The sequence below is a fragment of the Copidosoma floridanum genome, unplaced genomic scaffold (genome assembly GCF_036245765.1).
Source record: "Copidosoma floridanum isolate Cflo_tuat_1 unplaced genomic scaffold, Cflo_Japanese_pri ptg000021l, whole genome shotgun sequence".
In the NCBI taxonomy this organism is placed as follows: Eukaryota; Metazoa; Arthropoda; class Insecta; order Hymenoptera; family Encyrtidae; genus Copidosoma; species Copidosoma floridanum.
The window spans coordinates 10,660,987-10,688,327 of NW_028321898.1; the positions used below are offsets into that span (position 1 = coordinate 10,660,987).

The 27,341-nt window shown below is 30.5% G+C and overlaps 1 protein-coding gene across 1 annotated transcript in view; it reads left to right on the forward strand.

Annotated features, from left to right (window-relative positions):
• unc-13 (protein unc13 homolog) overlaps positions 1-27,341 on the forward strand; it is a 907,591-nt gene that overhangs the window by 834,689 nt on the left and 45,561 nt on the right. The window contains exon 19 of the mRNA XM_089594724.1: positions 3,733-3,828. Coding sequence (XP_089450850.1) covers positions 3,733-3,828 — 96 coding nt within the window. The remainder of the gene's footprint in view (positions 1-3,732; positions 3,829-27,341) is intronic.

Here is a 27,341-nt window from a genome sequence, read left to right on the forward strand (position 1 = left end):
TGGCGCTATACAATTTCAGCTTGCCACTGCTTAATATTACCGAGTTCTTAATGCTATTTCTGTTTTCTAAAGGGCTACAAGCCATATGTTCTAACTTGGATTTTATTTTTTCCTGTTTATTTTCAGACATTTAAGAAGCCTCCTTGGGGTTGCTTGTAGCAGTACTCTAACTTTCTTTTTCTTGTACACTTATTCATATACAATATCCCGCTGGATTAACGTTCAATACATATTTTATCTGACTCCTTTGGCTCTTTCTCTCCTTTTGCTGCCTCTGACTCATTCTTACGCTTTATCTCTCCTTATATTCCTTAGGCCCACTCAGCGCTAGGGAAGCACGATGAGTGTACTGCGAGTTTAAATGCTCTGTACTATAATATTTGTTTTTTCGTCAGGTGCGTTTTATGTTCTATTTAGAGGTCCTATCTTGTGACGATTGTTGCCCCTCTTACTGTTTTCTATTATGGTTATTTTTATAACAATTAAAGTTTTTTTTCGACTTAATGTAACCATTGCTGTTATTTTTGAAATAACAACCATGTAGCTTAGATGATTCGTATTTGAACAGTAATTGTTATTATTCTATACGTTGGAATGTTTTTTCGTATGATTTCAGTTATTTTTGTATTGACCCTGCTTGTCGCTTCGATTTATTCTTTCACCCTTTGAGTCTCGCTGGTATTTTAGATGCACTTATATCGGGCCCTCTGTTTGCAGTAGGTGCAGTTCTTATCCTTAACATTTTGCTTGCTTTGTATTACATATGCTGGTGAGTCACTCGCTTTATATTTAAGATTTGAATTTCCCAATTGTTTGCATTTGCAACCAGTTTTATATATAACTCTGTAGTGTATTTCCCACATTTCTGGCATTCCAAGCCAAATTGGTGATTCCCTGCTGGTCTATTTTTTCACGTCGTATTGCGTACTTATCTTGTGATCTTGATATGTCCAAGTCATATACAGTTATTGTCTCATTGTATATTTTCTGGCCGCCATTACTATATTTCTCTACTAGGTTGCTTTTGTATTATTTCACCACTTTAAATTTTTTTAATAATGTATCAACGCTACCGAAGCTACTGCATTTATTTTTCAATATAACAAAATTTCGTCTACTGATAAGAACTGCCCTCACCGTGGTATAAATTCAACTGCCTTTTTTAGTTTATTTGCCAATGAACCCATAAAAAATTTCTATGCAAAGGTCTTACAGTCTACAAAATCTTTCTTACCATTTGTTAAAAAAAAAGGTAATTTTACGGGATCCCAATCAAATATTTATTAATTTATTGCTAAGTACTAATAACACTATATTTTCTATTGGACGCTTATAATTAAAATTTTCTACAAAATGTGGAGGTAATATATTTTAGTCTTGGATGTTTAGGTAATTCTTATTTACCTAACCTGACTAATACTTTTGAGGCATTAAGCGGCACCGTAGTATTTTATCTATAGTTATTATTATTTTTGTACTTTGTGTAACGAATAACTCTGTATGTCCAAATTACTGGTTATTTTTGAGCTACTGGAATTATTATTTGTGTATGATGCAGTGTAACATTTTCGTAAGTTTGATGTAGTAATAAGTATGTTGTGTTTGTTACCTTGATTGTGTAAGTGTTGTTATTTGATTTGTGAAGCAATATACAGCCTGTGTAGCTGATTCTCTTAGTACATCGTGCAGATTTGTGGCATGTTTCCCTTGCACTTTGTCGTTACGCTGATTAGTGAAGGTTTGATTTATGTTTATCGTACTACTGTCGTGATCGGTAGGGGTAGTAAGTTTTTCAAGTGAGAGAGATCTACGTGTTTCTATCTAAGGTGACGCATCAGCTTTGTTATCACTTACATTTTGCCTATAAGATAATTACCTGCGTTTTATACTTGGCGTTAATTTTTTTAGCACGTACATCATTAAATATTTCTGTTTTTTGGCCATCTTTTTTCATTCAGTAAATGACTCAAGGTCATACTTCAGTATTATTCGATGTTTTACGTTAACTGTTACATTGTTTTGTGTATTTTCTTTCCAATTTTTTTGGCTCAACTATTCTTGCGATTCTTTGTTCTGTGCTCCATGTATATAAAATTGTTTCATTATGTTATCAATAAGATAGGTGATTGTATTAAACTTTACACGAACTTTTAGTTGTATGTAAAAAATAAATGGTTTTTTTTTGTTAAGTGTCACTCCCTCTTTGACTCAGTTTTCTTGGAATATGTGAGTTAGCATAAGTATCTGTATTTTCTAAGATCAGAGTAAGATTTGACGCTTACGACTTCATTTATATAACTATTATCTTTTTTTTTTGTTGATTGCATTTATAATAAATGGAATTATATTAAACTGTACGTTTTTAATATTTTTTTTACTATTAGTAATCTATAGAATATCATATATAAAATTTAAATATGTGAATTTTAAATAGTAAAATGAGTTTATTTGCTAAACCGTTTAAGGAAGTGCCTCTCACTGTAGATCTCCCTAAGGGTGGGAGAGTAAAAATAAAATAAATATTTTGTATTCTGTAGTTCGTACTTACCAAGTCATCTCTTCCAAGATAATTAACAAGGTTGCGCTAATCTGCATTCTTGAAGATCCCCTGTCCTTAATATTGATTGTGCTGATTGTTCTCCCTTCCCAATATTTCCATGAGTTGAGTGAACGGCAGCTGCCTCCAGAATCCTGTTATGTTGGTCCACTGGCTTGGTTGACATTTATTTCATTTTATTGTAGATCTGATCTCCTTGCAGTATTAGGGATTTTTCCCAGATTATTACTTTTTTTCTCTGAATACTTTTTCCAGATTCCTTCTATTGTGATAGTTGGCTCACGGAATTGGGCGTCTGTCACTTTTAAGAACTTTTTTTTGTACTGTTAGACGAGCAATATCTCTTTTTTTTGTTGCATTCACTGATAAAAAAAACTTGGTTTTTTTTGTTCCGTGAAATAAGGTAATTTTTGCGCACGAGATAAAACGTACAAAAATTTGTCTGTAGCCCACTTCTGAGACCAGCTGTTACGTTGCTTTCTCAGTGCGTAAATAAATAATGGCGTGGCTTGAGATGAAGTTACTTTATTAACACTTTAGATCTATGAGAAAAATTGTGCGTGTCTTCCAGTCTCGCAGGCCTGGTTCTCAGTTTCTCATGTCTCATCAAATACGCATCATAAAATACTACGTTCTCCACATTTTAATGTAACATTTCTTTTAAAATCTTTCTATGTATAAAATTACTACTATAGAGGTATGATAAGGTTTATCCATTATGAAAGAAATTTTTTTAACGTGTATGGTTTTACATAATGGCTACCTACACTTTTTCTAAGCACTTTATGTCAGGCTAGAAATTTTTGCTTTCATTGCTTGCTCTGATATTATGTAAGAATATGTAACTTTCGTGTTTTTAATTTTTAATACAATAAGAACCATCTTACATTAGAAGAACAGAATTTTATTTAATTTAATATCTTTGATTACTTTAAAACCCTTAATTATCTTAAAAATATAATGAAGTAACTTTGACAGTAAGATTATCTATGGATTTCTCAGCTTTTTCCTTTCTTTCTTTTACTGGCTATCTTTTTGTTTTCTTACTAATCTAATTATTAAAGCTTTCCTTAAGGTATTCAAAAATTAATAATTAATACTAAAAATAAACTGTATCAGTATACACGTATTACTTTAAAATGATTCTTAAGTTGTACTTTTCCACTTTTCCACAGAAATTTCAAGTGGAGACGATAATATTGGAGAAGTAAACATACAGGTTGACCTGTTCACAATTCCTGGAACTGGTGAGCAGAAGCTTAATGTTAAAGGTATGTATAAAAAAATACGCTCGTATATAATTAGATTAAATTAGGTTCTTAATACAGATCTACTTTATTTTCTTTACACAAAAAGTTTTTATATTTTATAAAATTTAAAATTCATGCATTGCCAATAAATTATTTAGAAAACTTTAATCACCAAACTTTTTCTAATACGTAAGAGTATCTGTTGTTTAGTCTCTGTATTACTAATAAATACATATGGAGATAAAACTTACTATGAACTACTTTCTTCATATTACAGTTTCAGAAAATTCATATTTCCATGAAAAAGTTGTTCAAGGGAACTTATTTCTTTAATCAGGTTATGTCAGTGTAACATTGTTAAAATAATAATTTACTTTTTCAAAAATCTTTCTTGCGTTTGCATAGTACTATTTCATTACAATTATATTATTGTTTGCTGTTTTACTATTAATTTAAGGTACAGGTAGGTTTAAATTTTTACACATTTTTGTTTTCAACTACGCAAAATTTGCGTCATTAGTTAGTGTTAAAACAGTAACTGCTGCCTAAAATATTTTATTAACTTAAGAGTTGTACTGTTTTAAGGTCATGCTAAAAGCAATGTCATTAGATATAACAATGATATGTACTCATTAATTTTGGAAATAGGACGCAGTCATTATTTATTCCATAATGGTTTTAAAAATACGCTCTATCTTTTAAAAAAGCAATATTCTTTTATTCCTCGATTTCACACTTAGCACTTCCCTGTTTAGCTGTAAAAAACATTGTACCCAAGAGTGTCGACATTTTTTAATTTCTTTTCGCAACATTTAAGACTTTCTTAAACTAGTATGAAGACATGAAAGAAACTTTTCAGTTATCTATCAATTCTTGCATAGTTTTTTTCTAGAAATATATTTTTGTTTCATTTCAAAATGAACTGATGAATAGAAAAAAAAATTAAAACTTCCAGTACTTATTAAATTTTGTTAGCATTTCAATGCGGCTTTTATGATACTCATAAGTATATTCTATTTTTATATTGGATTTATTCTGAAAAATATTATTAGTTGAAATTCTTTTAAGAACTTAAATAATGACAGACCACCATTTCTTTAAATAGAAACAAGCTTATTTTTATACTTTAAATTAACGCAGAGCACCTGATATTTGTATTAATAATGTTATAAAATAAATGTTAATTAATAAGACATTGAATATATGGTAATACCGTAGAAGTATTTGATTACATTTTTTTACTATAATTACTTTTCTGAATGCATAACTTTTAGAAAAAGTATGCATTTTTCAATATTTAGAATAGTTAATACTGTTCTAATTTTTAACACTATTTTTATACACACACACATACATATATATAACAGTATAGTGCTCTGCGTTCGACTCCTTTGATAAGGGCACTACTATGGGCACTTAGCACTTGGGATAGGGACAACAAAAGGGATGGGAGACTTCCCATAAGAGGAGGGGGTAGGGAGAAGTTAGGCAATTTTGCTGCGAGAAGGTCGCCTAAATCCTCCTCGAGAAGCATTGCGTGGTGAAAAAGCACATGTGAAAAATCACACAGGTACTTGCCTGAAAAGTCACACTACCCGGGAATCGAACCACGGTCTCCCATGTCCCAATCTATGACCTAGCCGACTGAGCCACCACGTTCTCTTATATATATATATATTTAATTGATGAAAAGTTTATTGCCTGGTACAACTAAGAAGTTATTTGTGTTTTTTAGAGTTTTTTTTATTGTTGAAAACAAAATTTTAATAGTCTAAAATAAAAGTCTCATAAGCACCTTTTTTTTATTAAATACTAGGGAGCTGCGCCCCCTGCACGCTACATGCAGCAACCCCCGAAGTTAGATCACATTTATTTTCTATGTACAAATGACTTTTCACTAATTTTTTAAAATCTTATTTTTAAATTTACCAGCGCTTGATCAGTCTCAGCCAATCACACAACGAATAAACAGGTATTAGATGGTAAAAATTCTGTCAAATAGTGTAAGAATCAGACAAAAGTTAAAGCAAAAAAATATCTGTTATTTGGATATTCTAAGTATCGTAAATAACAATACTCAACATTTAAATAAAAACAATATTAAAAAATTGAGCTTCTGAACTAACAAATATGTTGGTTTAGGTGTTGAGAGTTTACAATAACAATTTAAAATTCAAGTATATTTACTGTTGTTACCTTAAGTACTTGTAGCTTACTGTCTAGAATACGTACATAATGTAAGACGAGTATAGCTCAGCTGTTTTTTGTCGTAATGACTCATGGCAATTATAAGTCACAGTGGGAGCTAAGTTTGTTTGTATGTTAAATATAACAACTTCCGCATACCATTAGTAAACTACAAGTAATTATGATACATTAGTTCATAAAAAATCAATAAATAAATTCACATGCAAAGTGATTGTTTTGTCATCATTATAATTTTTGTCAGTTTATTGAGACATAGAATACTAGCCCAGTTTTTACGCATGTGTGCCCCATTGGTTTTAAGTGTTTTTTAGGTACACTTAAGAAGTGAGCTCCAAATAAATATGATCTATCTGGAAACAAACTATAGACAGACATTTTAATACATATCTTCCTATATTGTATATTAATTTTGATGAGTCATCCCACACATCCCCACATACCCTTAAAGCCATTCTACAGTCCCCAAGAGCCACCCGCAACCTACCCTACAATACAGGGGCAAGTTATTTTTATTTCTCTGTGATTTTAATCCGATAAAATTTATGTAAGCCCCATATGCTACCTTAGTACTCACCACAGTCCCCCCACGTGATTTAAAAGCCCTCAACCCTTCTACTACCCACAATTTAAACTAAGAGTATTTTAAGAAAATGTCTTTTAAGTCCTGTTTTAATTAAAATATGTCAAAGAAAGGTACATATGGGGCAATTTGCTCACCCCACAGCCTTCCCCAACATTTTTTCACAAAAACTTGGAATATTTCGTAAAGATGCTTTATCATAAGTACGTATGAAATACTAACCCCACAGCCCCTCCACGGCCGCTAAATTAACTTATAATTTTTCGTGAGATTACTTTAGAATAGGGACCAGAGGGGCTTTCTCACTACTCCCTTTATAAAAAAATTAGAATTTTTTTTAGGTATCTGTTATTTTATATTTTTTGACATTTTACATTAACTTTACAATAATTTTAATTTCTGCTTCTTCTATTTCATCATTTTCTGTTTAAACAACAATATATTTGACTTGTGTAATATAAGCTTTCTATTAACTCTTGATACCAAAGAATATTTAAAATTTAGTCGACTGACGATACGAAAATGAATGGGTCGGCTATGTCATCCACAAAATCATCTACATTAGGTTTTTCACTTGAAATGTACTATTCAGAATATATTACTGTCAGGGGTAGATTTAACCTTCTTGTACTTATAGTAACGTTTTTTGTTCAACATCGTTTGCTGTAAAAACTATTTTGAAGATCTTTTTTCTCAAAGTTTCTCATTTTATGTCAAGTATGGACTGTCCTTACTAATAGGAGCATAATACATGTTTTTAATAGCAAATATTTTAAAATTATTTTTATCAAAATGTATTGTAAATATATATTTACTTTAACATCTTTTACAATAAATATTTCTTCTTTGTTAATGCCCATTCATTATTTTATATTTATAAAAATTTATCGCGTGTACTTTTGTCATCTTGTTTTATATTGTTTCGGTTTTATAGTTCCAGATTTATCCGTTTCGGAATGTCACGTTTACACATATCACTGTTCAGAAATTTTACCTGGCTACCCACCTGAAGAATGGATGACAGAATTCAATGTTTAATTACTTTGGGAAAGCTATACGGCATTTTTTTTGGTCTTACATATGGCATTACATAAAGGGTTTTGGATTGGTGATGCCAATTGTAATGGCATAGAAAAATACGTGGAAGTACAAATTAAAAAAAGATTAAAAATGGGACTTCTGGAAATAACTGAAAAATATTATAATTTACTAAACTTTCAATTCTTAAGGAGTTTTGTTATTATTTTCTTAAAGACGTTGCCTAGTAAAGGTATTTTTAATGAATAACTACATTACTGATATCTTGAATAAAATGGATTGGCACAGCAGAATACTGACCTAATGAGTAGTGTTAAAATGGATTCTAATCATTTTAATGTTTAAATCGGAAAAAAGTGTTGCAATAGCATAGGTTAAAGTTTAGTACACTTACTTCTAGAATAGTTTTTTAACCATCCTGTGTGTTTTGTTGACATTCATCATAGTTTTTAATGCTGATTTGGCAGCTGTCTTATAAGAGCCCATGTTAAACACAATTTTTTATCGTTTCATTTCTCAATATTTATTATTATAAATTATAATACATGCTAAAAAAAGTATGAGTGGATTCGAAATAGTCTAAATGTTACCAATCTTAGTTTTTACAAAATTCTGTTAGTATTGTATATAAGTCGATAACGTTCTTAACGAGCAAGAAAATGCATAAGTATATTGTGGTTATAATATTACTAGAGTCCATGAGGATCATGGAAGGGTTTTTAATGTAAACATTTTTAAAAATTATGAAAGTTTTATCCATCCATTACGTAATAAATCATTTATCGTCTCTAAATGATAGCAGTTTTCGTTAAATATTGAAAAGTTCCGAAAATTCTATTGAAAACTATTCTGGAAACTGTACCTACATAGGTATATAAAAGTATTACACCCATATGTCGATAAAGAAGGATGTTCAGGTAGGGCCAAGTTTTTTCCCAGTAACGTAATGCTATCATCTAACGCACCGCATTTGGCTATGAGGACCACTGTATGCTAGCTGGGGTGCTAACGTAGAAAATTTCCGATCTGGGTGTTTCGATATTTTACTGGCTCATATGTTCTTAAAAATTAGTACATTTACCGTTTTATTTTGAAATTTTTTGTTTACTCTCAGCTTTAAATTCTCGCACCGTTAAGTACTGCCAAGAGAAAGAAAGAAAGAAAAGGCGAGTCTCCTACCGTATAATATATATAGTACTCTCACTGTTGATAGAGCATGTGTTTGTGAGGTGATAAACAGAAACAAAGGAGGCTAAGAAAAGTGTAACACTATCCCCTATTTTTGTGAAGCGAGGGCCCTACATAATAAGAAGCTTCGCTTAAAAAAAAATGCTCTCGATATTTTTAGTTTCAAATTGTTTAACATACTTATAAATAAATCTTAGACATAGAGTTTCCTTCTTATAGCGGTTATATCCTTATAATGTTTGCTACGTGTAACGTAGTTTATTAACTCTTAGAAATTATAATGAGTCACTCATTGATTCAGTTTTTTGAAAAAAAAAAGTTCATGACCACCAGTACGTTGGTTTAAAGACTTGTGAGCACACCTGTAAGAAAAAAAAAACAGAAAGTACTTTAGTATAAACTTAACATATAAAGTAAAAAAAATTAAATAGCTTTGTTGCATAATACAGGCAATATGCTTGTTTGAATACTGTGTTTTGAAGAACAGTAGATTATCATCATTTGATAATGATGCTAATTAACTGTTTAGATATCTCCAACGTGCTTCATTATCTTATCCAAAATTGCATTTACACCTTGCCGTGTATTTACTGCCACTTATTCTTAATATTGTCACTTAACGATGAAAAAGTTTTTGAAAATGAAATCGAAGTTGTAATTAATACAAATTTTTGTAAATGCCTTTTTTCTTACGTTTAAAAGTTATTTTTTATCATTTTTGATCATGTAGTAATGTAAATAAAAAACTTGTCATTCTGAGCCATTATGTTATAAAAATGACATTATTAATTCTTTTTTAATTACTTTCTGTTTATTTATGTGCATCCATGGATCTTACTTGTTGTACAAAATTAATCGTTGTTAGACACATAACATTCATTTTTAGTGCAGTAATTTTAAGTATGTTGTATGATCTTATAACAATAATCCAAACATATAGTTAGGACAGTATTGAAGGACACGGGGAAATTTAACTGGTGGCCATTTCAAGTGTGTGGTGGGCCAAAGGGGCTTTTTTTGTGTTTTTAACACAAGCAGCAGTGCACCCTCTGAATGTTAATGAAGGGTGGGAGATGCACGATTTTTCAATTGCAGTACATTCTACATTCTAGAGGCTGCTACTGCATTTCCAAGCAGTCACGTATATTCTAGATTTTACGTATACATTTAATTGACTCAGTTTCAAACGCAATTGCCAGTCGCCTCTGCTGTGCAGAACAGTGGAAGACAATTTAACTATAAAGAAGGAATGTAAAAAGGTTATGTTAGTAAGTATTGTCGGAAGAAAATATTAAAATGTGGTTGTACTTACTGTATTACTCTTACTTTTGTTTTGCAGCCAGTCAGAGAGCCAGTTAAGCAGTCAAAATGTAAAAAATCTGATATTAGTTGAGTGAAACAGAGGCTGTCTCTGAACTGCTACTAAAGGAAAATGTAACCTTACTGGTTTTGTAAGAAGCAAACCGTGTGGTAGTAAAAGCTTAGTCTGCTTTTTCAAGTCTACTATTAAAAAAAAAAAAGCTTGTCGTAAACACCAGAAAGTTGCATAGGTAGACTTCTAATTACCAAATCTAGGGTTCAAAAGGTAATTCTGGCTTTCTAGGGGCCTCAAGTATTTTTTTTCGTAAAATCCTAGACTAACGATTAAAAAAAAACAACATCAACTAGAAATCACTCAAATTTCGTATTTCTGAGGCATTTATTAAAAAAAAAGCCAAGCGAATCGAATATCATTGAATTTTGTAGTAAATATAAGATGAAAAGGTGTTTACTGTTGTAACATGGCAATTCCACGTATTTCTTGTATGTTTCACAAACCGTCTGCTGTTGTTGACTAACTATACTATTAACACACATGCATATAACATATCAAGGTCCAATGCCATTAATGCACACATAGTAATTATTGTCACCTAAAAATCAGAGGATGCCTCTAACATGCTGTGTGGCCTGTGCTAAAGCTCTTGCTAATGCTGATTTGTGTTGGCAAACTCTCGTAGTACGCATAGCTGACTTTAACCTCAATTAACCAACTTGACCTGCCAATAGATAAATGTAATTCTACTTTCTATGAAATGGTACTGTGTATGGAAAGATGCAATTACCATTAGAATAATTATGTTCGTTACTTTGGTGTGGTTTTAATAAAACGTTTGATATTCAATAAGTAAACAAAAAAAAGTAGTTGCAAGAAAATAAACCACAGAGATAAGGAAAGTAAAGACAATAGCCATGGCCCTACAAGCTCCCAAGCAAGCTATTATCATAATACCCGCTTTCGTCAAATCTTTAAACTGTTTTGGAACAACTGCTAACTCTGCTGACATTTCTAACATCTCTAACATCCATAACAAGCTCACATCTGTCACATATGCTGATACACTTCTCCTTACAAAAAACATTAGTTATCTTCAATAAGACTTGGAAAAATATTAAAAAAACTAGTTTTATCAATAAATGTTTATTTAATTGTATACTCTATAAAATGGACCTTAAAAGTATTGTTAATAATATATATATATTGCAAACATAATAATCGAGTACACATTATTAATGATTATTACCTGAATTTAAAAAATGAACATCTTTTAAAATCACGTTATCTAAAAAAAACATGCTAGTAAACAAAGATTAAAAATTACTGTAGTCATAAATAAAAAAGCCTTGGAAGAACCATATGCAGTAAAAAAATAACAATTTACGAAAAAAGTCGTGTATAGCCAGACCAATGATAAGAAATGATAATAGTTTTAGAAAAATGTTCTTAAAAAGTTAAATAGACAATTAATTACCTTAAAAAATTATCTGGTTACAAAAAAAAATTAGGTGAACATTTATTGATACATAAAATAACTATTACCAATAAAAAGGCTAACAAATTTTTAAGAAAAATTTCTTAATTTAGTAAGTAATTTAGTAATGAATGCTATTGATAACTAAACCAATTTTATTTGCAAACATTTTATGAATATTCACTCTCAAACTTTATTAAAAATCAAAGTAATACCAGAAAAGAATAAAACTAAAATAGTAAAACGCTGTGCCACTCTGATATAAATTTTTTTTTTTTTTTTTTCTTTATGAAAAAGACTGGGGTAAAAAATAAAAAACAAAATTCATTTAAAATATAATCTTTTTTCTTACCACATTCACTTTGGTGACATGATGCCAAAAGGTGTGGTGTAGAGATCTTATAAATGTAGCATGGAAGGTTGAGGTGGATAGTGCAGCACGTGATGCATAGGGGCAAAGGTAAAGTAAAATAAAAAATTTAATTCTGCTTAGCAACTTACTTTTAGGAAAAGCTAAATATCTTTGAAAATTTAATTTTTGGTCTTCATTACAAACTTAATTTCAGAATAACAAAGAACATTACTTGTACTTGCAGGTCCTGGAGTAGTTATAGCATAATTTAAGCTCTTGTAAAAAGGAAAATGCTTTGCTTCTGAGACTGACATTGAGATATTACAAAAAGTTAGGTTATGGGCTACTTTACAGTAAAAAGTATTTATGTGAATAAAAAGACTCTTTCTGATAAGAAATAGCTCTTGTTATAAGGGTTTAGTTTTATTTTTCTGAGCTGTTAAACACAAAAGAATTGGCAATTCTTCCAGTATACAATTACAAACAAAATAACTAGGAAAAGTAATTGAATCTCTTGATTTCAATAAAAATAGGGACTCTGACCAACTAACAAACAAGTTTTACCAACCTCTATTGGTATGTTAGTCAAATTGACAAGTTACTAGAGCTTCAAAAATATCATTGTATTTAATTTAATAGTTTAACAAAAAAGGAAAATCTGGAAAACCAAACTTTTTTTGATATGTTCTGTACTTCACATCAAGAGTCAACCTTTATAAGAAACATTTTATGACAGGGTTACGTCCAAACTCTTATAAGTTAAGGGCAGAGCTCATACATTTGTTCTACAAACAAATAAATTTTTTTTTTTTATTTGTCAGGAACCAGCCGTTTTCCCACAGGCCTAAGTTGCCCTCACTAACAGTATACACTCCTATTAAATCGTTGACTTGGCGTTGAGGAGTTAGGTTTCACCAAGCAATATGTATGAAAGCGATACGTGTGAATGTATCGTGCGCCAAACTAGCGTTGACCTACTGTTAAAATTTATTTCTTGTAAAATACAGCAGAAGCATATCTAATTTTTCTCATTATCTCACGTCCTTGTGAAAGTTTCTAACATTCGTTAATTATTTGATTTTTGCTTGATATTTAACTTATTTATCAAAGTTAAATTTACTTTCCTCTAAGTTGGAATTTAGAATTTTGAGATGGTTCATATAATTAAGCTGTTGGAATGTTTCAATTAGGAGAAAAAATTTGATGAAAATTAAATTATGTCTAATCCAAAGATTTAATAAATTTCGGTCAAGCTGGAAATAATCAATTACTACAAATAATATAAATTCTTAGGTTTTAACTTTGTATTAACAATAGTTAAATAAGTTATTGTACTTCTTAACTTAACTTCCTACTATGATCGATAGTGAGCAGCTGCTTGCGCGCACGCAGTTACAAGAGCTTAAAAGGTTGACCGCAACGATGATTCTGATCCTCCACGATGACAAAAATGAGGTTGCTACTTGTAACGTCAGAATTTAAATCAACGGTCCTTTGTTTATGGTTTCTCCTTGATTCACTGTTTAGGAAAATTTACAGTGGTCTGGTTTGTTCAAGCTCTTTTTAGACAGCTTATTCACTGAACTAAGTCGTATATTTTCTTGTGGCCTGGTTTGTTCAAGCTCTTTTTAGACAGCTTAGTCACTGAACTAAGTCGTATATTTTCTTAAACTATACGCTCTTAACACATAGCTCAATAACTGAAATAAGTTATAAATCTGCTTAAAAGATGTAACAGAACTCACTGTTTAACTATTATAGTCACTTTGGAGCGATTAAAGAAGAAAATATGCTGGTTGTTGGTATGTGCAAGAAGTTCTTATACTCTTTCAATTAAAGATGGACACGTCAGGTTGAGGATCGAAAAGACCTATCAGAACTTAACTCAATTACGTTCGATTGACATTATACTCTTACATTAAAGTAGAACACGTCAGGTGAAGGATCCGAACTATTGGTCAGAGATTTCGATTACTTTTGATTGACACGAGTACAGTCGTAGTGCTATAATTACACAGTAATTGATGGTTAAAACTGCTGATCTTTCGGATTTTACATTAAGTACAAGTTGCTGTTGTAATGTTTTATGATTTTTCTTGTGGATATACGCATCAAGGAAAATTAAAACTGTTGTTTATTTACATTTTTAGTGATATTACTGCAAATTAATGTTGTATGATAAGTACTTTTTAAGATTTAAGAGCGCGTAGTTTAAGTTCTTAGATGGCAGCTCATTTAAAAAAAATAAGTAATACGTCACGCAATTGCAGATGTAGGATGCAGTTTAATATTGCAAGATTGCTGAGAATTGACTTTTTGTAACTTAAAAATGAAACTTAGTGTTTCGAAATGATAAATATAGAACATGAGACATGGGATGGCAGACGCTCCTCCTTAGCTGATTTTAGCTCTTGGCAATCGTAAGAGTAAAAACAGCTGAACCCATGTCAAGTGAAAAAAATATATACATATATTTTTTTGTGTGTGCAACAGTAGTATATAAAATTACGAAATAGGACACACAACTTATACGTACATATAAATCACAACATTCTATAATGTTATAGTCTTATTTCTTGAAGTTGAGCTGTTGTAAGTTTTCTGTTTCCAATTTATTGTAGATGGTATTATGTTACATTAGTAAGTGTGGGAGGATATTAAAGTTAAAAAAGGTGGCTTAATGGTTATGATTTTTTTTAATTCGGTAAGAATAACGTTCGCAATTTATTGTATTGTGAGTAAAGCAATTTGAAGATGTTGGTTGACTCTTTCTTCTTACTCTTTCTAAGGCATAACATAATATGGTGTTTGCATCTGTACTGTAACTGGAGTAAATGATATGGTTTGTATATATCTGTTATTGTAAGCAAATTGACGATGGATCGATCGCTAACCATGTTAATTATTTATAATGCAAAGTCATTAAAGAGTTGTTATTTACTTTACTTATTGATTGTAAATTTAATTACAAGTGTTATGCAGTAAGCATAGATGTTTTGCATTTCACGAAGTATCTGAATAGCATTGATGTTTAAAATGAGTTAAAACAACATTATTGCAGGATCCATAACACTTTATTGGAATGAAGTGAAAAGAAATCTGTGGGTTTTTAATCTTGTTGTATTATATTATTGTTAATCCTGCATATAAATTGTGTTATAACACTATGAGGTTCATTGTCATTTTTGTCTCATAATTTTAAAAAGTGTTTTGCAAATTGTTAGATATTATTTTCACTGCAAGTCTTCGTTACATTTTCACATCATAATAGTATTAAACGAAGCGTTGTTGAAAATCAGTGCTTGAAAATATATTTTTGAACGTGAAATCTTTCTTTTATAGTATTACACGTACGTATAGTCTCTTTCATGCTTTTATGTTATGTTAAATACAATAAAAAAATGTAATATTTTTAGAAAGTATCCGTAAGCTATTCCATAAAAAGTTTTTGTGAAATTAATTTAATGATTTATAAAGGTTCTCATCAATATATAATAAAATTAAATATTATTTTCATTACTGAAATAATTCCATTACAATATGTCGTCAAAGTAACATGGTTCATTTTATCATTGATTTAATCCCTATTTAGTCATATGCTGTAAGCTTATAAGCAACATAAATTTTTAACAAAGGTCACACTACATAAACCAATTATTCGCGAGTTATGTTAACCAAACTAAGCTGTTGCTTGAATAAATTTCAAGAAGTATGAACCTTTTTTTAAAAATAGTAAAAGTGCAGGAGTAAGAAAATTTGAGTAAATCTTGTTGAAAAAGTCTTATTTGTAACACCGCTTAACTTCATCTAAATGATTAATAATGAATTTATTAGCTTGTGCTTAAAGTGCTTTGTTGTGATAATCTTTATTTTTATTAGTGATTTCAAAAGCTTATGATTTTCCGGACGTGTCTTTCTGCCTTATACTAATCAGATGGTGTAAGCCCCGTAGGTGTGTTCAGTAACTTATTATATTTATTATTAGCAAAAAGTTATATTTTATCCTAGTCCTGTTTAGATGTAGCTTTTGTTCTCAAAAAGCTTACAAGCATGGTATGGCTACCTTCTACTAAGCCGTTATATTGTGAATGGTAAGGTGTAGTGGTCTTAATGTTGGGGCCGACAATTTGGACTAAATTTTTTAATATATTATTTCGCAAACTTTTTCTGTTATTACTGAGTGCTATTTTAGGCACTTCATACAACGCTATAAGATGTTTTGCTACAGCCTCTGTGACGGTGATAGCTCAGATGACTGATATAGCTACTGCTACACAGTATTTTTAAAATCAGCATTGCATAGTTAATATATGCTTATTTGCAGAAGTGGTTGTCGATGATGGCCGTAAAATATTCATAGCTATTTTTCAGGAAACCTTAGCTAGAGTCTTAGTTATTATCATAGGTTCTTTGGTTTTCCTTGTTAATTGTTGTTCTTGGAAAATTTTTTTTATTTTGATAGCAAGATTCCAATATCTCTTTTCATAACTTCCCATTAATATAATTCTCGTATTTTTCTATAATTTTTGCTAAGGCTTCTGTGCTAACTTAAGAGACTGTTGTGCCATTTTATTAATTTTTTTTGTCTTATTTACGTTATCTAAATGAGTACGTTTAGCAAAACATTTAGTTATTTTAATGTTTACATGACTAAGTTTTTCTTACATTGTTTTAGGTAATGTTTCTCTGGACAAATTGCCGGTTATTCAACCCTTTCTGGATATTTTTGACGTTTCTATATTTTGGCTTTCTATTGCCATGGCTATACCTGCTAAACACTAGTGAAAATCTTCAAGCAATAGTTTATCTCTTTTTCTTCATTTTTTATTGTTAGTGAAATAAAGTATTTAGTCAGCCAAAACAAACGTTACTATGTTATCTTTTGTGTACTTTTAAAATTCTCATGTAAAGTATCAACATTGTTTTTTATTACCATAAAAACAGCTTTGAAGGGTTTTAAAAGTAATTTTAATCTTAGTAAAAAGCTTCTTTTTTTATGGAATCTTCAGAGTTCTTGAAATAGTTTAGTAAAGCATTAGATGAAGTTTTTAAATTCTAAAAGTTTGCTTCATTTGACTCTGGTTTGCGATTTCCTGTTGTTTCCATTTTATTTATTAATTCTTGTGGTATGTAATGATTTTTTTTTTTTTTTTTTTTGTTTCATGGAGCGGGGAGGGGGAAATCTTCATAGACACCCCAGCTAATCTGGTGGTAATGTCGTATTCACCCGGTGTGCCTACCAACTAAAAACTAATCTCCCCGCATGGGACAGGTCCATGAGGACAACTTTCCTAGAAGACAAAAGGACATAGGAGAAGAAAGAAGAAGGAAAATAACGGAGAATTTTGGAGGCCAACTCGCTCTCGAAGAGATGAGAGGAGGGAGCACTTACGCATTTGGGCGAAGCTCGAATCTTGGCTTGCGCCGGATTAGAGAAGCTTGGATTTTGTGTTATTGTATGTGTGTGTGTAGATGTGTGAGTCCGCTAGGTATTGTGTAATTGGAAGCGTACTCGTGATTAGTGTAAGTGATTGTATAGGGTTGTGGCCGTAAAGGATACGGTGGACAGTTTGGGTGCTCCTGAGGGGAGCGTACGAATTGAAGTCACGATTATTCGGCAAGATTATGGAGATTGAGATGATGCATCCGATGGAAGCAGGGGGGATTAAGGACCTAGAGTATGTTGAGGGTCCTCCGGGTTCTGTGCTAGAGCGCAGGGACGTCTTATAAGGTCGAAGCGACCTGGTTGGAGATTCGCGAGTGCAGCGATGGTGGGGTTTGGGTGGTCCGTAATGGAGGCGCGGATTTTAGACGCAAGGACGGGGGCTGCTTGTATTGGAGGGACGATGTTAAACTCCTTGATAATCTGGGTATTCCTTATGTACCACGGAATACCCAGTAATAATTTCTCCATACAGAGAGGTCAGCAAGATTGATATTTTGCAAATCATCAGTCGAAGGATATTTTTTATCACTATTTTTATCGGGACTGCCTTCCAAAGCATGTTCATGCGTTGATCTACGAGCAGTGGATTGCAGTTTTGAATTTTGCTTTATTTTAGCAACCATTTTATTTTTTGATATACTTAATAGTTCAATGTTAAACTCAAATGATAATGAGTTTCAAGGTGCAGTTTCGATTCTATTATTTGTAGAAGTCCTGGTAGTTGATGATTGTACGTAAGAGTTACATTTTTTTCTAAGTCACTGGTTATGGTAGTAGTTTCTTGTTGTGACTCATCATCTGTTGTGGATAAAATGGATGATAAATCTGATTCAGTGTTTAAGATGCTATGAAGTAGAAACTTATCTCTTTGGGGTATCTATGCTGGCTGATTTTCTTTATCTTCCGATGTATCCAGAATTTCTGTGACGTCAGAGTCTTACATTGCTATAAGTCTATCAGGAGTAAATAAATTTTATTTTTCTTAAAGTCAGCGCTAAAGTAACCTTTCAGCTCTTAGTGGTCCAGTAAGACCACTTTGTCCTCCTTTCATTCCTAGCAGTATACTAAGAAGAGAGTTTTAAGAGCTCTTTTTCTTTCACTCTGTACTTACATTGTTACAGTAGTGGATTGAAGCTTACTCAAACTAATTATGTATATTACTGGCTCTATTAGTACGTGTAACAGATGTTTGTTTATCGGAGATTATCAAAAAAAAAATAGCAAAGTAGCATACAAGACTGTGATTTTTTATAATTATTAGACTTGTTATCAGAGCTTAACCCGTTGAAATAATTACTGTTTCTATTACAGCTGGATGCTTAAAATTGTTATAACTCTTTCACACCCCCACCCCTTGAAATTTATGTAATCCTTTACAGTATTGGTTTCATGAGAATCTGCAGGGTTTTGGGATAAAGCATCAGCACTTGAACTTAAACGTCCGGGTTCGTACTTAAAAATGTAGTTCTATCCATGGAAATTTGCTCTCTATATTAGGTGACTCATGGGTTCTTTTATTGATTCGACCTATGTCAAAGGCTCATGATTTCTGTAAACTGTTAAATTTCGTTCGTACACATAGTGTCGAAGCTGTTTTACGGTGGCTATAATTGTTCAACACTCTTTTTGAGTTGTAGAATAATTTCTTTCGAATTTATTATAAGAGTGCAAAACATGTGGACTATAGTATTCTACTAATTTTCCTTGACTTAAGACAGCACTAAGAGCTTAATTAGTTGCCTTGGTAGTTATAACAAATGGTCTGTCGAAATCGACACATGCAAGTACCAAGGCTTTACACAAGACTGATTTAAATTTTCTAAGGCTCTCTCTGTAATTCTTAGTTGAATTAAATTTTTGACCTTTCTGTAGGACTTGGGTAAAAGGTTCTGCAATTTTAGAATAACTTTCAAAAATTGTCTATAATATTTTATGAGTTCAGCGATTAAAATGAAGTACAAAAACTTACACCAAAAATTAATTCTAAAAAAATTTAGACATCATAGACAAGTCAAAGGTTCCAATGATGGATAATAACAGATAAGAATTTGCTGCATACATCAGACAATACCAGAACCGTAACTGTTTTTGATTATGACACCATTTAAACTATAATTAAATTAATATGTAATGTAACTACGTTAGTCTGTACATAGCAAGGACGTAACTTGGCGATTACAATAAAGTACAAAAACTTATTAATAGAAAGTAATTATTAAAGAAGTAAGACATTTTAAACAAGTATAAAAATACTACGATAGGTCATAACCAATGAAATTTGCTTTATACATTCATAAACACTAGAGTTGTAACGGATTATAAAGATGAAAATTTTTAAATAGCTATTAAACAAATCCTTACAGTGACTACGCTAGTTGAATTATATCAGGGACGTAACACAGCGATTAATATAAGTTACAATAATTTCTTGCAAAAATTTAATTTTCAAGAAATTTAGACATCATAAATGAGTAAAAAATTTCAGTGGTAGGTTGGGAACATTAAAATTTACTTTGTACATTAATAAATACTAAATCTGTAATTGATTTTAAATTTGACACCAATTAAACTGTTACCAAATTAATCTTAAAAGAAGTACGCTAGTTAATACGTAACGTGGCGTAACACAGCGATTAAAGTAAATAACACAGTACGAAGATTTAATGCAAAAAAGTAATTTTTCAAAAATTTCGACATCATTGACAAGTAAAAGATTTAAGTAATAGGTCATAACCAATAAAATTTGCTTTTTACATCGTTGTATACTAGATCCATAACCAGTTCTCAATATGACACCTTTAAAATTGTTACTACGTTAGTTAATACACATGAGAGACATAACATAGCGATTAAAATAAAGCACAAACACTTAATGCCAAAAAGTAACTGTAAAAAAATTTAGACATCATAGACAAGTAAAAGGTTTAAGCAATAAGACATAACTGATAAAATTTGAGCTCAACATCAACAATTACTAAGTTTAACTAGTTTTGAGTATGACACCTTTTTAATTGCTATCAAATTAGTTTTTAATAAAACTGCTACATAAAACGTACCAATTACACAGCGATTTCAATGAACTACTAAAACTTACTGCAAAAAATTATATTTTAAGTCATTTAGACATCACAGACAAATAACTGGTCCAAGCAATAAGTCATAACCAATAAAATTCACTTATACTACAATAAGTAATTTTGAGAAATTTGATACATCGTAGACGAGTAAAAGCTTTGAGGACTAGGTTATAACTAGCTAAATTTGCTGTATACATTTACAAAAACTTAATTTGTAGATAGGTTATAACCAATGACATTGGCTTTATGTATCAATAAACACTACAGCCGTAACTAATTTCAAATTTGACACCTTTTAAATTGTTACCAAATAATTCTTTAATGTTACCACGTTTGTTAGTACATAGCAGGGAAATAACATAGCCATTAAAATAAAACACATGAACTTAGTTTGAAATAACGTCCAACGCTGGTACTGTTAAATTTTGTATTTGTTAAAAAACAAAACGACGTTTTGGCCGTTAGGACAACATCCCAGCCCTCATCAGGTACAAAAATTAATGAGTTATAATAATTTTTTACTATACAAATTTTGGTGAATACAATAAACACAAATGAAGTAAAGTGTATAACATACCTCTGACTCCTACGAAAGGGACGTAAAATCAAATTTTAGTCAGAGTTTGAAGTTTAGTTGCTTTTATACCCTGCACATACACAAATGACATAGTATGCGCACATAATACAATCAAAGAAGAATCGAAAGCAGTTCCTTGTAAGACGCATAGAGACAACTAACATTTTCCTATATAAATAATAGTTGCCCTCAAATCATGTACATCAAGTTAGTCTTCTTTCTTAAATGACTTAATGAAAGACTTATAACCATTTTTCAATTAATAGTGTCCAGTAATACCAATCAGTTAATACTATGCTATTTTGTTGAATGACAATTTTTAAATCTTAGAAACTAATGCTGTTATCATTGCATGTCTTAACAGTGAACTGTAATTCAGGAGAATAGCTATTAAAAATGTTTTGAGTATAGTTTATATATTAAGAAGGCACACATGTGATAATATCATCCACGTACCGCACATATAGTGGAACATCCGAATATAACTTCTTTAAGCATGAAATTTTGAGCAAACGCATTACAATATCTCACAGCACTGGACTACAGTGACTACTATTGAAGAACTAAAAATTTGTTTATAAAATTTGTTGTTGAAATAAAAAAAAGTTAAATTTAAAATTAAAGATACACCTATGTGAAATTTATTAAAAGAAACATCGATTTTACCATTCAAGAATTCTCAAAAATATTTTATTGCATTTATGATTAAGGCTTCACTAGTACTACTGAATAAATAAACTACATTAAGACTCATGAGACTCTTAAGAGTGTAATCAGGTGAAATGATAATATATTTTAATCTATTTTTCTACTCATAACTATTATTTACGAGTGATTTTGCCAGCAGAATATACTTCATTAAAAAATCAAAATGAAATTCTGAAAAAATATAAGTTGGTTAATTCAGTGTCGAGACAATTATACCGATAAAAAAGTCTTTTTTGTGTACTTTTATTAGTCCATAGCAATTATATACGTTTTTTTCATGAATATTTCTATCAAACTTATTGAATTAATTAAAAATACCGTACTGTTTCTCCTTGCTTACAAAATTTTTAGTATCTTTTATTAGATGCTTTAAAGAATTATTTTCTAGCTGTAAATACTATTTGTCATCACTCAATAGTTCTTCCACTTTATTAACGTAAGCTTTTTTGTCAATGACAACAGTGATATTATTTTTGTCTGCTTTAGTAATTAAAATGTGCTCATTATTTTTAAGAAAGACTCGTGTTCGCTTCGACTGTTTCCACGGTCCTATCAAATATTATTGTAAGAAGCTTGATATTGCTCTTGTACATAGTTTAAACAATAAATCAAATTTGATCTTTTCACTTGGAAAAGACGTAACCGAGCCACTCAATAAAAATAATGTCCTTTATCACGTACTGTTTGGGAATTGCAACTGCTGTTATGTCAGTCAAACATCGAGAGCTGTAAAAATAAGAATGGTAGAACAAAAAAGAGCAATAAAAAAAAGCACACATCTGTACTATTACAACACAGCATTAAATTTACACACAAGTTTGATTTTGATAAAATAAAATTTTAAGACACAGATCAATATTACAAAAAGGGCCTTTCTTTTGAAATGTAAAATATACATTATTTCAATAATTATATTAATAGACAGCAAGATACAGAAAAATTGATAAATGATCATAAGTCTTTTATTAAGTCATTTAAGAAAGAAGACTAAATTTATGTAGATGAGTTAAGGGCACCATTTATTTATATAGGAAAATGTTAGTTGTCTCCATGCTTCTTACCAGGAACTGCTTGCGATTCTTCTTTGCATTATGTGCGTATACTATGTCATTTGTGTATGTGCAGGGTATAAAAGCCTAAACTTGAAACTCTGACTACAATTTGATTTTACATCTCTTTCGTAAGAGTCAGAGGTATGTTACACACTTTACTTAATTTGCGTTTATTGTATTTACCAAAATTTCTATTGTAAATAATTTTTAACTCATACACTTTTGTACCTAATAAGGGCTGGGACTTTCTCCAAATGGCCAAAACAACGTTTTGTTCTTTTATAATTACAAAATTTGACAGTACGACCATTAGACATTATTTTAAATTAGTAACTAACTGTCATTGAAGGTGTTATTACAATACTTGTGGACGCTGGTGGAAGCTGTACATCCTTCATATTTGTATCTGCATCTACACTGTGCTGCTACGAAAAACACTAGATTGCAATAACTACTTACCATCCTTACTAGTAAGAAGTTTAAATCGCTTTCATGAGTGCTTGACTCCATGCGAGCATGCTTCGGTAGAAACGTAAGTTTTAGTTTCTATAAGCTTTGTTGTGTTCAGAAGGAGTTGAAAAGCAATGAATTGAATTGCAAATTTTTATTAAATGTAGGACTTATGACGTTCTTCCGAGACATATTACACAATGTACTAACAAACATTCTTTTAGTTTCCGATCGAACATAAAACACAAATTTGCCATACGTGGATTACATACATTGATTTTATATAATGAACTTTCAGACTTTTAAGCAAAAACTAATTTTTTTTTAAATAAAATTGAATTAATCAAGAATAGAGTATTAAGTCATAGCTGTAAATGGTATGAAATAAATTTATTTATTTATTATTATGAATTAAAATTGAATAGCATTTTTCGCGAATATTGTTATAAGTTAGATAAAAAGTTCAATGCCCTTTTCTCACATGAAGAATCCGAGTGCTAACAATGCACTTCTAGCTACAAGTATCAGTGATCTTGGTCCGGTTAAATGCCCTGAATTTGTCAACAAAGAAAGCATAAGTAAAATAAAAGCTAACTGGCTATGTAACCGTTCTAACACACCGCTACCAGATTGTGTCTTAAGCATATTAGAATTAAGCAATAGATTTAATTTTGTTTCTAATGTTAATAAATGTGATTATTTTTATTTTATTTTAAATATCGAACATTCATTAAAATATTTTGGGGAATTTAAGACAGTAAGTAAAAAACTACTCAATGTTATGGTAACAACAGACTTAACGTATCTACACATTTTTTTTTTAAACTATGGAATTCTCCAAGACAAGTTAAAGCAAACAAAGTCTTTTTTAAAGAAAAAAAATAAAAACATTTTAATTACTGAAGCAGACAAAGTTAATATCACTGTTGTCATTAATAAAGAAGCTTACGTACACAAAGTATAAGAATTATTAAGTGATAATAAATAATATTTACAGCTAGAAAAGAATCCTTTAAAACAATTAATTAAAAATACAAAAAATTTTGTGAGCAAGTGGGATCAATACGGTATTTTTATTGAATTCAGTAAGTTTGATAAAGATATTCATAAAAAAGCTTACCTAAGTGGTACGAACTCATAAGAATACACAAAAAAAAAATTTCTTTACGTATCATTGTCCCGACACTAAATTCATTTACGTAAAGTTTTTAAAAATTTCATTCTGATTTTTTAATTAAGAATATACCACTGGCAAGATCACATTAAAAAAATAGTTATGGGTAGAAAAATAAATTAAAAGATATTATTATTTTATCTGGTTACACTCCTATTAGTTTTGACGAAGTTAAATTATGTACTAATAATACTGAAGCCTTCATCATAAATGCAATAAAATATTTTTGAGGATTCTTGAGTGGTAAAATCAATGTTCCTCTCAATGAATTTCGCACAATATTTTTGAGAATTCTTGAATGGTAAAATCAATGTTTCTCTCAATGAATTTTGCACAGGTGTGTCTTTAATTTTGAATTGATCTTTTTCCATTTCAACCACAAATTTAATATGAGTTTTTGGCTCTCCAATAGGCAATTCCTGTAGTCCAGTGTTGTGTGATCTTGTAATGCGTTTGCTTTTAATTTCATGCTTATAGAAGTTATGTTTTGATGTTTCACTGTACGTGCAGTATGAGAATGATATCCCCATACGTGTATCTACTAAATATTTAAGCTCTACGATAAAAATTTTTAATAGCTATTGTCCGGAAGAACAATTCACTGTTGGGACATGCAAAAACAACAGCGTCAGTTTCTTAGATTTAGAGATTATCGTTCAACAAAATAACACACTATTAACTAAATGGTACCAAAAACCCACGCATTAAGGCTGATTCTTAAATTTTCTCTCCCATTATCCAATACAAGATTAAATAGGTATCATTTACACATTAGAAAAATTTTTCAGTAAATCAGCAGACACTCAATTTCATAACGATGATTGAGAATTAATCAATAAATTTTTACTATCTAACATATGTCCTCATAAATTTATTGATAAATTGTTAATCAAAAAAAAAAATACTTCAAAAAACATGAATACAAATGACAATTGCAATTGAAATAATAATAATTATAAGCTAATCTTATAATTTTAGTACATTCCCCCCTTGCACGGTCCTATTCAATATCATTCTAAGAAGCTTTACATTGGTATTGTTAACAATTGAAATAATAAATTTAGTTCAATCCTCTTGCTTGGAAAAGATGTTACCGAGCCACTCGATAAAAGTAATGTCGTTTACCACGGATCATGTGTAAATTGCAACTGCTGTTATGTCAGTCAAACCTCGGAAGCTGTAAAATTAAGGAGACCAAAACATAAAAGAGACATAGAGAAGAAGGAGTATATAGATGTACTATCACAACAAAGCATGGAATTTACACACAACTTTAATTTTGATAAAATAAAATTTTAAGACACAGAACAATATTACAAAACGAGCTTTTCTTTCGAAATGTTGAATATACATTATTTCAAAGAATACTAATAGACAACAAGGTACAGAAAAATTTTAAAATTGTGATAAGTCTCTCGTTAAATTAATTGAGAAAGAAGACTGTTTTGATGTACACGATTCAAGGGCCCCTTTCATTTATAGTATAAGAAAAATATGAACTGTTTACGTGCGCCTCACAAGAAACTGCTTGCAATACTGATTCAGTCGTATTATGTGCGTATACTATGTCATTTGCGTATGTGCCGGGTATAAAAGCAACTAAATTTAAAACTCTGACTACATAACGATTTTACATTCCTTTTTTAAGAGCCAAAGGTATGTTATACACTTCACTTGATTTGCGGTTATTGTATTTACCAGAATTTGTATTGTAAAAAATTTTCATTACTCATAGATTTTTGTAAGTACCTAAAGAGGGCCAGAACATTGTTCAAACGTCTAAAACGTCGTTTTGTTTTTTAATAAGTACAAAATTTGACAGCACTACCATTCGGCGTTATTTTTAATTCAGTTTTTGTCTTTTATTTTAATGGCTATATTATGTCCCTGCGATGTATTAACAAACGTCGTAACATTAAAGATTAATTAGGCAACAATTTAACAGGTGCCAAATTCTAAATCAGTTATGGCTCAGGTGTTTATTAATGTATTACGCAAACTTTGTTGGTTAAAACCTATCACTTTAACCCTAAACTTGTCTATAATGTCTAAATTTATTTATAATTAATATTTAATAATTAGTATTAGTACTTTTTTTTAATCACCGAATTACGTCCCTGCTATGTATTGACTAGCGTAGTTATTTGAAAAATCTCTTTAGTAGCAATTTAAAATGTGTCTCATTTAAGATCTGTTACAGATTTAGTATTTTTAAACTATTACAGCAAGCTTAGCGAGTTCTGACCTAGTCTAAAAACTTTTTACTTGTCTATGATGTATCAAATTACTCAAAATCACTTATAGGAAAATAAGTTTCTATACTTTGTGTTAATGGCTTTATTGCGTTCTTGCTAGTATTAACTATCGTTGGTGCAGTAAAGATCAATTGGTAGCAATAAAAAAGTAGTCTAATTCACAAACAGTTGCATATTAAGTATTAAATGTTGTGTAAAGTCTATTTTATTGCTTATGACTTATTACTCAGACGGAATATCTGTGTATGATGTCGAAATAACTTCAAAAATTATTTAGTTTGGATACTTAAAAATAACTTCTTGTACTTTATTGCAATCGTCATGTTACGAACTTGCTATGTACAGACTAACGTAGTTACATTACAGATTAATTCAGTTACAATTCAAGAGATGTAATGATCAAAAACGGTTACGGCTCTAGTATTTATTGACGTATGCAGCAAATTTTTATCTAATATATAACCTATCATTTAAATTTTTGACTTGCCTTAAATGTCTACCTTTTTTTCAGAATTAATTTTTGGTGTAAGTTTTTGTACATTATTTTAATTTTTACGTTACGTTTCTGCTATGTTTTCACTACCATTGTTACCTTTACAATCACTTCAAAAGCAATTTAAAAGGTATCTAGATCAAG